The sequence below is a fragment of the Rhamphochromis longiceps genome, linkage group LG2 (assembly GCF_057381845.1).
Source record: "Rhamphochromis longiceps isolate RC_006_pf linkage group LG2, R_longiceps_female_GT1.1, whole genome shotgun sequence".
Lineage (NCBI taxonomy): Eukaryota > Metazoa > Chordata > Actinopteri > Cichliformes > Cichlidae > Rhamphochromis > Rhamphochromis longiceps.
In genome coordinates, this window is record NC_140558.1 from 25,384,207 (window position 1) to 25,396,807 (window position 12,601).

The following is a 12,601-nucleotide window of genomic DNA, read 5'->3' on the forward strand; positions in this document are numbered from 1 at the left end:
AGGTAATTCAATATACAGAGGTTTTGTGCAAGAAGAGTGGGTTCTCCTCGCACCCAGAGCCCAAGCCAGTCCCATAGCCATTTAAGATGTTAGCCTCTAATTTAACAATAGCAAAAAAAAACAAACAAAAAAAGAAAGATAAAAGCAAACTAAAGAATTATGGGGTGGGAAATAAAAACACAGGTTAAACTAAGAAAAAAAATGAATTGCTTAAATACCTGGTCCAGAACCTCCACTTTTTGTGAATAAAGAAACGATGGTGGTGAGGGTGACATGGGGGTTACAGTTGTGTGTGCATGTGTGTGTGTGTGTGTGTACAAAGGGGTCAACTTGGGTGAGGGAAGATTGGGGGAGGGAGGAATGAGGAACAGGAGGTGTGGGGATAAATTCAAGTCCTTTCATAGAATCCAACAGAAGACCAAAAATAGGCTGCGTGTAATTTTTTTCCATGTTACATAGCCTTGTATAAAACACAGAGTGCCCTTTGACTACTTCCTTGAAATGTCACCCCTACAGATGGAAATCATTAGGACAACAAAAACAAGAAAGGGTGCAGAGTGTAAAAATCCCTCCATCTTACTGTCCCCTCCCCCTCAAAAATAAAATTAAACTGGAAGATAATGGGGGAAGAAAAAGGTCCCCTCAAAGCTTGACTGGTGCTTAAAGGAATGCTTTTAGTGATGGTGGGTGAGAATGCGGGCGTGCAGGGAATAAACAGGGGAGGGTGGAGGATCGGTGACAGCCCAACCTGCTTGGTGACAAATGGAATACAGAAGTCAGGAGATGGAGGAGGAGTTGGTAGGTGGTGAAAAAGGGGAGATGGGCTTTACCATTGCAAGTTGACAATATGTACACTAGAGGAGGGGTGGGTGAGCTGAGGGGCGGAGGGAGGGAAGGGGTAAAGATAGAGCAAATAGAGGGAGAGAGAGAGAAGGTGGGGCAGAGGGAGTTTTACAGGTACTCTGGTGAAGGGGAGGCGTGGCTCAAAGAAAGCACTCCAATGGAAACCAACAAGATCTTGTTTAAACTTTTCATTTGTTTGTATGGTTTTTTTGTTTGTTTTCTCTTTACGTCTGAAGCTCCCCTAGCCTTTACGTCGTAGAGGTGGTTGGCCATGTTTCCACCCCCAACACTACATTGCATACTTTTGTGTCCATTCCCGAGCTATTTTGTTGTACCTGTGAACAAGAAAGAAAAAAAAAAAAAAAAAGAGAAAGAGAGGAGAGTGGTCAGTTTTAACTTAGTGAAGGATCAACATGTTGAACACTTGTAGTCAATCTGCACCACTGCCTTTACTCTGACTGGTCCCATCAACGTGTCTGAAACGGGGAGCCCGAATTAGAGCAGATGCTCCCCGAAGTCTGAATCGCAACGAGTGTGGCCGCATCACGTTTCTGTTGCGACGTCACCGTGACTGTTCAAAACTTGCTTGCACTTTCAACAATTTAATTGGCCATCCACTGCCTGTCACTAAACCTGCACAGCAATTAGGTTTTTGTCAGAGTGCATCAAGCTGGGGAGAAGCCAAAGAGGAGGGCAGAAATTTCATGAGCGAATGGCACAGAGCAGACACATCGTCCTCATTTTACATCGTAGGCTCAGACGAGTGCCATTCTCCTTTCTGTCACGATAAAGATGTTTAGCTTCATATGAAATCCCTCAGATACTTTAATATAAGACAAAGGAATTTTCAATGGAACGTATCTGTTTTTCTACACGATAAGAGAAACGTGCTGTATATAAAACACACCTGTCAGCACGACTCTGGCCTGAAAGAGTAAGAAATAAATGTGTAAAGTTACTGAAAGAGTTGTGACTTAATTTGTTCATTCACATAAAATGTAATTTTTTATTTTTATTTACTGTGGACCCATTGTAAGATTTTATTATTTTTTATAGTAGATATTTATATATATATATAAAAAAAAGGACCTTTTCTGCCATTTAGTCATTTATCTACTACTTAATTACTTTGATGTAGCACAAATGACCATGGGGAGCTCTTTGGGTCTTTATAAAAGTTCCAAGTTATGAAAATAGTTAAAATCCAAAATATATGCAATATTTCATACTTTCCAGAGCCAGTGGGCCAAATTGGGAGTCTTTGTTGAGCCAATTCTGGCTCTCCGGCCTTATCGATCAATCGTTAATTTCACAGGTAGCAAATTCTGATCGTCTCAACGGGGTGACAACTCCAGAAAGGTGGCATGTCTGTGCCCCAATGTTTGCATTCATTCACCCTCACGCATGACTAATCAAAAAGCTCAAGTTTCACACGCTCTAACATTAAACAGCCTTCTTGACCATAGCCTGTATATAAAAGTTGGACATGGCCACAGAGGATATTCGCCCATTATGAAGCCCCGAGTTAGGTTTGCTGTTGCTGTCTGGGTGTTTCGAAACCAAATGTGGGGAGTGAGTGACACATCTGAACCTCACTGTTAACTGTGCGGCTATTTTAAAGACTCGTGGTGACAGTTTCAATTTTTTCTGTTATGTCACACACTGTTAGCAACAGTGTTACTAGCAACAATCTGAAAAGGCACATGAAAGCAAACTATTCATGCAAACAACTCACTTTTCCCTGTCAGTCTTGTAGATGCGGGCGATCTCGGGTACTAATGGGTCGTCCGGGTTTGGGTCGCACAGCAGAGAGCAGATGGACAGGAGAACTGGAACAGACCACACAAAAGGTTAAGAGTTCTCACACATAAAAACTGACATTTTCAGAGTTTGGATACATTTTCCTTTGGATGACCCCCACATGCTAGCATGTCCCATCTATTCCACTTCTGATCATAAACATAATTGGTCTACAAAAACACTCACAGTGCATGAGGGACGCTATTTGTGTAAACCACTGTATTAGCTCAAGGACCATCTCTGACATTCACTGAGATAGTGCTGCGCCAGTTTAAATCAAGGACCTCTGCCACAGGAATGCATTTGGAGGTAGCGCTTTCACGAGAGAAAAAAAAAGAAGAAAACGGGGCGTTTCTCTTTTACTCTGCAGCCAGAAACATCTCCTTACCTTTGGAGATGGTGAGAGCCGGAGACCACTGTGATCGCAGGATGTCAAGACAGATGCTGCCGTTGCTGTTGATATTTGGGTGGTAGATTCTTGTGGTAAATGCAACCTGAAAACAGATGAATGGGGGGAGCCAAGAAAGAGGGGGAGACGGCAGAAAGCTGAACGACGTAAAGCTGTGGCACGCTTTAACGGGCAAGAGGAACTTAGGCACCCTCTGTTTATGAAAAGCTACTTCTTTGCATGCTCTGGTGCTCACCTTTGGCGGTTTGAAGGGGTAGTCTGTGGGGAAGTGTATGGTCAAGAAGAAAACCCCGCTCTGGTAAGGACTGTCATTCTGAAGGAGAGAGAAGCCCAATGGGCTTCATTACAATTATGGTATAAAAGGAAACAGGCAGGTAGAAAACTTATAGTGAGAACAATTCAGAGTCGTGCGCATGTACGTGAATTTCCCATAAACCTAAAGCAACGGTTAAAGCTGTGACTGTGTGAGTACTTACGGGTCCCATTATTGTGGCTTGCCAGTGAAACACTGAAACAAAAAAGGAGAAATTTGTTATGAAACTGAGGACATGATGTGTGTCTGGGAAGTGTTAGAATAAATAATGCCACATGAAGCGTGCCTGTTTATTTATACAGTTGAGTAACAGGCTTTAAATAAAGTGCAGCTGAGGACAGTCTTTTCTTAATTAGAAATACATATACACTTGCAGCACATGAATAACACTAACCTGCTGCTTCAGAGGAAATTAATAAACAAGAAGTGATTTTTTTTAAAGAGCTTGGATAACCACCAAAACAAACCACTGTAATCTGACTGTGATCTTTTAAACCTGTCCAATTCAAGCATCCTGTCTGAGGAGAAATGTCACATTTGTGAAGAAAGCCACAATAACTGCATTTCACAAGAGACACCGTCTTGGTTTTTTTGATGTTGATGGCAGGAAGCGATGTGTACAGCAAACAAATAAAAAGTTCTGCTACTGATTTTTTCCCCGCACAAGTACAAAAGTTAGACGCTATCGTGCACAAACACAGACTGCACACCAAAATCCCAGGATGCAGTGCTTACGGGATCCACACTATGATTGTGTCATTAAAATGTCAGACTTTAAAACAAAGGAAAAACTCCTCAGACGGTTGTTGTGATCTTGACAGCATGCAGACACATATGGACGTGTCCTGCGCGTGCGGTCCTAAGATAAAAATCAAATGTTTTTGTTTTGACTGGAACCTAAATGCAACATCCCCCCTCACACGCGCACACACAAAGGATATTAACACATTCATGGGTTAGTCTTGAGTTTCAACACAACATATTCATATTTCATTTAATAATCTTCAAGGAATCTTGCACATAAGTTTTGTTGTTTTAAAGAATAGTTTCAATAAATAATTTAGGAACAGATATCAATATGCAAAAATCAGTCTGAAGACATGAAAACAGACTAAAGAAACAAAGCATGTAGATTGTTTCCTAAAAACAATACAACATATTAGAGCAGCTGCACTGTACACCCTGTGACGATTCTGGTTATGTATGCAGACGTCACAAACCTCAAACATGAGACAACAGCGTGGGTGTCGGTCTCTTGTTGAACCCAGGTGTTGCACTCAGGATGTGTCGGGCAGGCAGCCGCCGCATTACTACTCCTGGCTAAGTTTGCGTCAACCTCTGTGCAATGACTGGGGCAGCACGTAATTTGCAAGTCCATGAGTTCATATTTAAATCAGCGTGCATACACTTAATATAGTCACTCTGTCTATTTTTTTTTAAACATCCTAAATACAATCTGTCTGTGTTTATTCATGCTACTTGTTCTAAACATACCCATCTAGGGCAATTATTATTACTCCCACACTATCATTCATAAAAGACATGATTATAAAGGATTACAGCTATATGTAAAAACACTGCTGTATTACCAAGACAGAATAAGAGCAATCGTTAAATGGACTTAAATATCAAGGCACATCATCAGAGCGATTAACTGAATGTATCTGTTTGTGTATATAGCACGGGACAGCGTCAGATCTACCACAATACAAGATCTTAATGTATCAAAATATTTCTTAAAAGCAACTAACTAAACTGGACGCTGGTCATTAAAAACTACAGTTTGGATTTTGACGTTACAGCAGGGTCAAGACCAAGTTGATGAGATCGAGCCAAAGTGAAAATTCCAAAATTATGCAGGCATTTAAGTGTCTGGATTTACTGACACTTAAACCTCAGGTCACAAGATTGTGGACACTGTGGTTTAGGACTGAGTGACTTATTGATCAAACCAGAAACGCATCAAAGAGAAAGTGTTAAACTGCTCACTAAACATTTTCCTTCAGTACAAAAGAAATCCCCATATCATCAAAGTTTTTCAATATTCTGAACTTTTTTTTTTTTTTAACTCTGCACACAAATTTTAGCATTAGGACCAAATTTTGTTTAATTAACCTGCAATAATAGAAGCACCTTGGGAGTTTTACATACAACATTTAAAGTACTGGTTACAAGGAAACATTGACAAACATACTGCAGGGCTAAGTTCAGTTCAGTTAATGCCTTCTGCATTTCATTATTGGTTCAGTCTATGAGATTAAAAAAAGAAATCTGAACTCTGATTTACTCCCAACATTACAAAAGAAAAAATACCCTTGCTGTGAAAGTAAAAGTAAAACCTACATGAAGCAATACAGTGGGTTATGCTTTTATAATTACCCAGAAATCTTCACAATAGGAGCTGCAGGTATTTCCTGGATGTGAGCTCTAAGAATAACCTTCAAGCAGAAACGAACACTAATTTAATCTATTTTATAGATGTTGGTCTTCATGGATCTGTCATTGATTCCTATGTCATATGCGAGTATAATTTGATGATTGAAAAATGATTTGGTCACATAAGATTATGAATAAGTTCAAATAAAAAGCGGGAAAGGGTTCTGAATCCTGCTTACACACAGCTAACGTGACACTGTGGGTTTAAATGTTGACTTACTGTCATCTCCTACTGGTCCTGCAGAACACTGGGCTGGTGGGTCCCGTGCCAAGTCGTTCAACTCCTGAGACAAACCAAAGAGATGTGAGTTGTTTGGGTCCGGCCATACAGCGAAGCATTAAATAGACCATAAAAACTAAGAACAGATAAGAGGGCTAAAAACACCAGCATCTGCATACAGGATAGCATTCACTGATGAAAGTGTCCTGTTTATCTTTTGTGTCACATCAGTATTGTGCCAGATAAGAGTCCAGACAGTGTGTTTAAGAGGTGAATGACATTTATTTCTTTGTAATTAAGTAGAGCCAAATGAAGAAAAAAATAAGAATAATATAAAGTAATTGATTTTAATATTTTCCATTTTGAAAATAAATTTAAAATGTTAAAGATTGAAGTCAACTCCCTGAGTTCATCAAAGGGTGTTAGGAAAGTGTGGAAGGTTTAAGGTGAACCTGCCAAACTGCATCTCAACCTTTTAGCTACAATGTATAGAACAGAGCACTTTGCTGTTTTCTTCTTCTTCTCTGTGTGAGGTCCAAGCAGTCTATACATTAACAGAGAAAATGTCCTCATTTCTAAAACACGATTATCAGTGTATTTTGACTTGTCTCAGAAATTCAACTTAATCGTTAAGAATATATCCTTCTAATATACACATTTTTAAAGTTCCCTTCAACAATCCTCCGAATAAACTGAAAGAAGAGATGATAAAAAAAACAAATAACAAAGAAGGAGCAAGCAGAAATATCAGGTTTAGCCAGGTTGTTTTACAAACACCAATATCGGGCTATTAATTAAACAATCAGCGCAACCCCAATCTAAAGAACAGAGAGAAAAAGGAAATGCAACATAAAAATAACCACACAAGAATTTCCTCTGTTTAAGCATGTGTTTGAGGTGGGCACAAAAAAAAAGAGCTTCAATAATCTTATAGAGGCTGTTCTACTTACTACTTCCTCTGCTCACCAGGAGCTCTGTCTTGTTTTCAGACAGCTCCTGAGGCCGGTGCCACAGCCATAAAGGCTCCCTGCTACAGTAACTCTCAAAGCATTTCCCGGTGACACAACAACACTACTATAGCACCCCGAGCCTTTGCTTATGGCACTGACCGCTATTACGTAACTGCCTTTCTCCAGGTAGAGCGGCTAACACACGTACACCCAAACCGAGATCACGATAATTTGACAAAGCTTTTACTATAGCCCACACAGCCGTGTAAACTGGTTAGCTCGCAGTAAACGGTATGCTGGTAACGTTAGCTTAGCGTAAACGCTAACCTCTCCGGCTCGACAGCAGCACAGGATGTCATGTAAGAGAAACATGAAGCGAGCTGCCTGGCCAAATTATGACATGCCTTTATGCTACGTGGGGAATTAATTGCAACAGGACCAAACAACGCGGAGCTAACTCAACCAGACGAGCGGCACAATAACGATTATAGGGCTCGCCTGCTATCAGCAACATGCCATCAAAGGCGAACAACGCGTGGGGCCTGTTTTTACAACACCGACTCGCTGCTAACATTAACAAGAATTTCCTTATGTACTGCTTCTCCCGTTGAGCCATAAGCATGTTCAATGCAAACAATAACATGGCTGCTTTGACATGACTACTGCGAAAACCTGCAGGTTATGAATTAAGATGACAATATACAGTTAACGAAAAAAAAACGGGGAGGAGGTACATGCTCGCTTCCGATATAGCGATCATTATGTTTGAACTTTTACTGTTCCTCTAACAACAGCAAATGATCGGGTATTTAAATGGCTAGCGACAAAGAAGCCGTCCGTCCTTTAATTAAATAAGCTCTGGACTCCTGAGCTAGCCGTTACCGCTAGCCGGATAACTTCAGTTATCTGTCAAATCAAATAGCGGGTTAAGTAAACGAAAGCCGCCGTGTTGAATAATGTTAGCTACGTAGGCTGCCGTTTATATCGACTAATGAAGACATATCTGATAGCATATCGTGAAAACTGCCGCTAGTTTACTATAAAGATAGAAATGCAGTGGGCTAGCCTGCATCCAAACTAGCCAACAACCGGGAGAGATAATGTTAGCCAGCAGCAGCTAACACACCACTAATACCATTAACTAGTGACAACCATGGCAAGCTAAACATCTTTTTATACGCGGTATCGAATACATTCTTAATGAACCGAAACAGATTGTGAAGCTATGTGACACAACCAAGAACAGCTAACACAGCCAATGGTGGAGTTGGCCCATTTGTAGCAGCACTGAAAGGCGGCGCATTGCTGCTCTCAGTGTCGCCGCTCGCTATTCAGACTCACAGACCGTTAGCTGCCAGCTCAAACCTAACTTGAATAAATAGATCAGTTTTTCAAATTATTATCAGTACAACTAATCTGCCGGACAAGCATCCGCTAGACAACCTTGGAATTAGATCTATAACCAAACTGCGAAATCCTGGGCCTCGCCGTTCACTTCCTTACCTTGTGAATTCTTTTCAGAGCCATTGTTGTGCTAGCGCTTCTGACAGGGAAAACGTGCGATTAAAATGGCGATTGATATCACTGTCCGTTAGTAATACTACGATTTAGCTGTCATATAAGATCGTTACTCTACATATAATTAACTGGTTGCTACCAGAAAGAACCACCAAGCAAATTTTGAGGCGAAACTGAAAGATAGAAGCGGTAGAACCGCGGTCCTTCCTCCTACTGCAGCGGCTACCAAATCACTGCGGCCTGTGTTCTGCTAGCAGCAAAGACGGCAACACTTCCGAATTCCGTTTTTCACAATTAAACCACGACCATCTAAAGGTGACACAACTACCTTGCTCTCCTCCATCCTCATATAACACAAAAGTAAATCCGCTTTTTCACTGTTACATGTTTACAGTCTCATAGGAAACGCCTTTAAATTAATATTCTGACAGGCTTTTCTGTGCAATGTCCCCAAAGAAGCATCCTTTTCCTAGGATGGAAGTAAACCTTTACTTTATTCATGCATAGAATTATTTGGGCTGCAAACATGATTACTATACTTCCATACAACAATTTGCAGTGATATTAACAGTAAAAAGATGACACATCTGAAAAGTTGGACCATGGAATACTTGGCACTTCCGTAAACCTCTCTAAAAAAACGTGAAGACAAGTCTGTGTGTGTTTGTGTGTGTGTGTGTGTGTTCTTTGATTTTCTCAACAACAATTCATGCCCTGTTTGGATGTGTCAGAAAACATCCACTGCAACAGCACCATCCATGTAAAGCTTGCCGCAGCTGTTCAAGGCATAGATTCAAGAATGAGCACACTTGCAGTTGAACAGTCAAAACAAATATGTTTTTTAATGCTATATTTTATTAGGTTAAAAAAGTCATTGGTGGAAAAAAAAATGTTTAAGAGAATTCATTAGAACTTTTCTCAACCTTTGAAGAATTTTCCCAGTTTAAACAGTATTTATTTCCAGTTTATTTCGCTAAGAAAAATTAAGAAAAGAAAAACTGGCCGCCACACAGTCTTAGAGAATTGTCCAGCTGCAGTGAGATTCAATATCCCAAGCTCAGGACAGGAGATTTCATTTTATCCTGAATTAAGAAAAAAACCTAAACAATTTTATAAAATGTTGTGGAGGGCCGCCTTTGAGAGCAGGAGTATTTAAACAGTAATCCAATATCTGTTAACACCGCAAATTATAAGTCTTTTCACACAGGTACAACTATTTTACATCAACAAAAGCAACCTGGCTGGTTTACCAAGCTCAAGACTTCAAAAGCTGGGAGCAGCTGTGTATTTTCTGTCCCCACACAATCATTATATTTTGGGATTATAGACTAGCAGGATTTATTGTCCATTTCCGGACAGAGCCTGAACTATTCAAAAATGACAGTTGATTGTATAATTTACTTCTTTCCTTTTCTGAGATCAGTAATACTCAAATATTCAGTGGCTTAAAACTGCGGTCCCCAACCCCCGGGCCTCGGACGGGTACCGGTCCGTGAGTCGTTTGGTACCGGGCCGCGAGAGTTGAGGTTCAGGTGTGAAATGTATAGTTTTCAGGGTTTTTATCGGTTTTCAGCGTTATTTTGTTATCGTTTTTATCGTTTACTCGGCTTTCCTTGGTCTTTTCACGTGTGTTATGAATAAATCTTCTTTTTTTCGGTATGGGTACTAGTTTTATTTTGTTGTATTTATTCGCGACACCTTAAAGGCCGGTCCGTGAAAATATTGTCGTGCATAAACCGGTCCGTGGCGCAAAAAAGGTTGGGGACCGCTGGCTTAAAACATTTTGAAAATGTTTTTTTAAAACCTTTATTCTGAAAGCAATTTTCAAACCGGAAATAGTGTTGTTGGCTCGCTTTTTCACTGCGTTACCGCTAGGGAACCCCTTCGCTGACATGCGCACCTGAGGGATCGCGGTGCACGCCGCCTACGTAGTGGTGCAACTGGCGTCATTGTGGCTCCCTCCACGCGAGGGTAAGGCTGAACGGGCACGGTCTGGGCTGAGCCAAGATGTCTACCCAGTATATGTCTTTTGCAGTAGGTAAACTCCCGGGACGTGAGACTAAAATGGGTTACAAGAGTTTCAATGTCTTATGCGTCTTCGCAGGCAGTGCAGCAGTTGGTAACATGCTAAAGCCGCTGGCTGTGGCTATAGGTGTAAGTCCACTTTCAGAGGCTTATGTAACAGATAAACTACAGTCTGGGTTTGTTTAGTGCAGAGATATGACTCGCGACTGTGGGTGCGAGCTCGTTGGCGGAGGGCACATAATTGGTTTGTTTAAGCAAGGGAAAAATATATTAGCTGCACAGTAACTGCAGTTTATGTTTGTGCCTTACTTGTGTGGTTTTGTTTTGTTTGTCACGGTAACTCGTTGTTATATCCGTGTGGCACACAATGTTCCGCTTTCTCAGTTCTCAATATTCTTCAGCAGGGGTGTCAAACATAAGGCCCGGGTCCCAGAGTCGGCCTAGCAATGAAGGCCCATTGGACAACTTTGGACAATGTGTATTTGCATTTAAAGCTTTGCCAACTGATAAAGAGCTTCCCCGCACCGCATTCCTACTACATCAGTGTTATTAAGTAATAGATAAACAATAAAGTGATAGATATTTTTTAGAAATTAGTTTTTTTCCACTATGGGACATTATTAACAAAAACACGGGCAATGAGCTACCAAACGTTTCTATGTAATTTAAAACATTTGCACTGTGTTCCAGATACATCAGACCCAGAAAAAAAAAAAAAAACAGCTTTCTTTTGGTTCTTAGCAAAGTAGAGCGATTCAAGTATCACTAGCAATACAGGATAATACTTATGTTATAATGCTTTGATAGATCAAAGTATCTGGGGCTGATCCAACTCCTGAGCAAGAAGTCCGAGTTGAGTGGGAGTTCAACAAAAAAGCATCCAACTGGGAACTCGGAATTTCTGACTTTGACTTATTCAGGAATTGGCTATTATTTCTTAGAATTTATACACGAAAAACTTGTTTCCTGCAGCACAATTTGTTTAATATGTAGAAAAACTGAGGCACACAGTTTAAATTGCACTTCTTTTTGTTTCCTGAGAACCGAGGAAACAAGGTAGAGCAGGGCGATATGACCAAAAATATTTATCACAATATACATTTGAAAATTTGAGATAACGATATAACTGACGATATAATTGACACTAGACAAAATACTTTACAACTCCACAACTTTATTAGTGCAAATAAAAATATCAATGTATTTTCGCTTAAACAAGCAGCTGTTTTTTATGTGCATTAAAGTTATCTAAAAATTTAACAGTGCAAATGCAAATTCCTTGCTGACAGTTTAACCAAAAGGCATTTCCAGTGGGAATTGGCCGACATATCCTCAGCATAACCATGTATAATATCCACAAAACTTAAAAAGAGGTTATACACACACACTATACGGTACCATTATGTTGAAGCACAGTACGTATCACTCCGCGAGGCTCCTCCCTATGATAGCCGTAATGCTCCGACAATCCATCGTAGCTTAGCAAAGTCGTACTAAAACATTTGACAGATTTTCGAGCGCCGTGTACATAAAATCGTTTCGAGGTCAGTAAACACAACCAGAATTCATACATAAGGCACACGGGATTATAAGGGGCACTGTCGATTTTCAGATAAATCAAAGGATTGATTTTAAGTGTGCCGTATTTTCCAAAAAACACGGTAATAACGACGGCCCGCTAGCACGCGCTACCAAAAATAGTGCTTTGTTGTGTATCTGATGGACGAAAGCCAAACCAGTTCCACACCACTGAAGTTGCAGCATTTTTACAAACCAGTTCTGGTTCATCTATTTCATTCAACGATCCACTTTCACCCTTCTCATTCTGTATCGCCACCGTGTTTTTTCCGTCATGTGCGTATGAAAACAAAGGCACTGCGCATGCGCGTTTTACCCGTATTCTATCGTGATATTTCATTTTCTTATTGTTGCCCAACATTATACCGGGTTTACCGTGAACGGTATGATATGGCCCAGCCCTAAAACAAGGATCTTTCGGTTTAACTTTTTTTTGTGATGTCCTGCCTATTTGAAGCTAAAAGAGGCCACCCAAACACATGAGATATCATTGGAAAGGCCAGGATGTC

General features: G+C 40.5%; 1 protein-coding gene across 1 annotated transcript; it reads right to left on the reverse strand.

Moving 5' to 3' along the window:
• Positions 1 to 850: 850 nt before the first annotated feature.
• Positions 851 to 8,741, reverse strand: ube2d2 (ubiquitin-conjugating enzyme E2D 2 (UBC4/5 homolog, yeast)). Its single transcript, XM_085419735.1, has 7 exons — positions 8,475 to 8,741; positions 6,022 to 6,085; positions 3,529 to 3,560; positions 3,288 to 3,365; positions 3,032 to 3,137; positions 2,579 to 2,672; positions 851 to 1,178 (listed from the first exon to the last, which is right to left on the reverse strand). Exons 1-7 carry the CDS (start codon positions 8,496 to 8,498, stop codon positions 1,133 to 1,135), a joined length of 444 nt encoding a protein of 147 aa, XP_085275861.1. The 5' UTR covers positions 8,499 to 8,741; the 3' UTR covers positions 851 to 1,132.
• Positions 8,742 to 12,601: the final 3,860 nt, after the last annotated feature.

Excerpts from the sequence above, each read along its gene's own strand:
- ube2d2 (XM_085419735.1), bottom strand. The coding sequence starts at position 8,498 with ATGGCTCTGAAAAGAATTCACAAG. Across the intron at positions 3,366-3,528 it reads AAGCCACAATAATGGGACCC|AATGACAGTCCTTACCAGAG; the intron begins GTAAGTACTCAC and ends TCTCTCCTTCAG. Across the intron at positions 3,138-3,287 it reads ACCCCTTCAAACCGCCAAAG|GTTGCATTTACCACAAGAAT; the intron begins GTGAGCACCAGA and ends ATCTGTTTTCAG.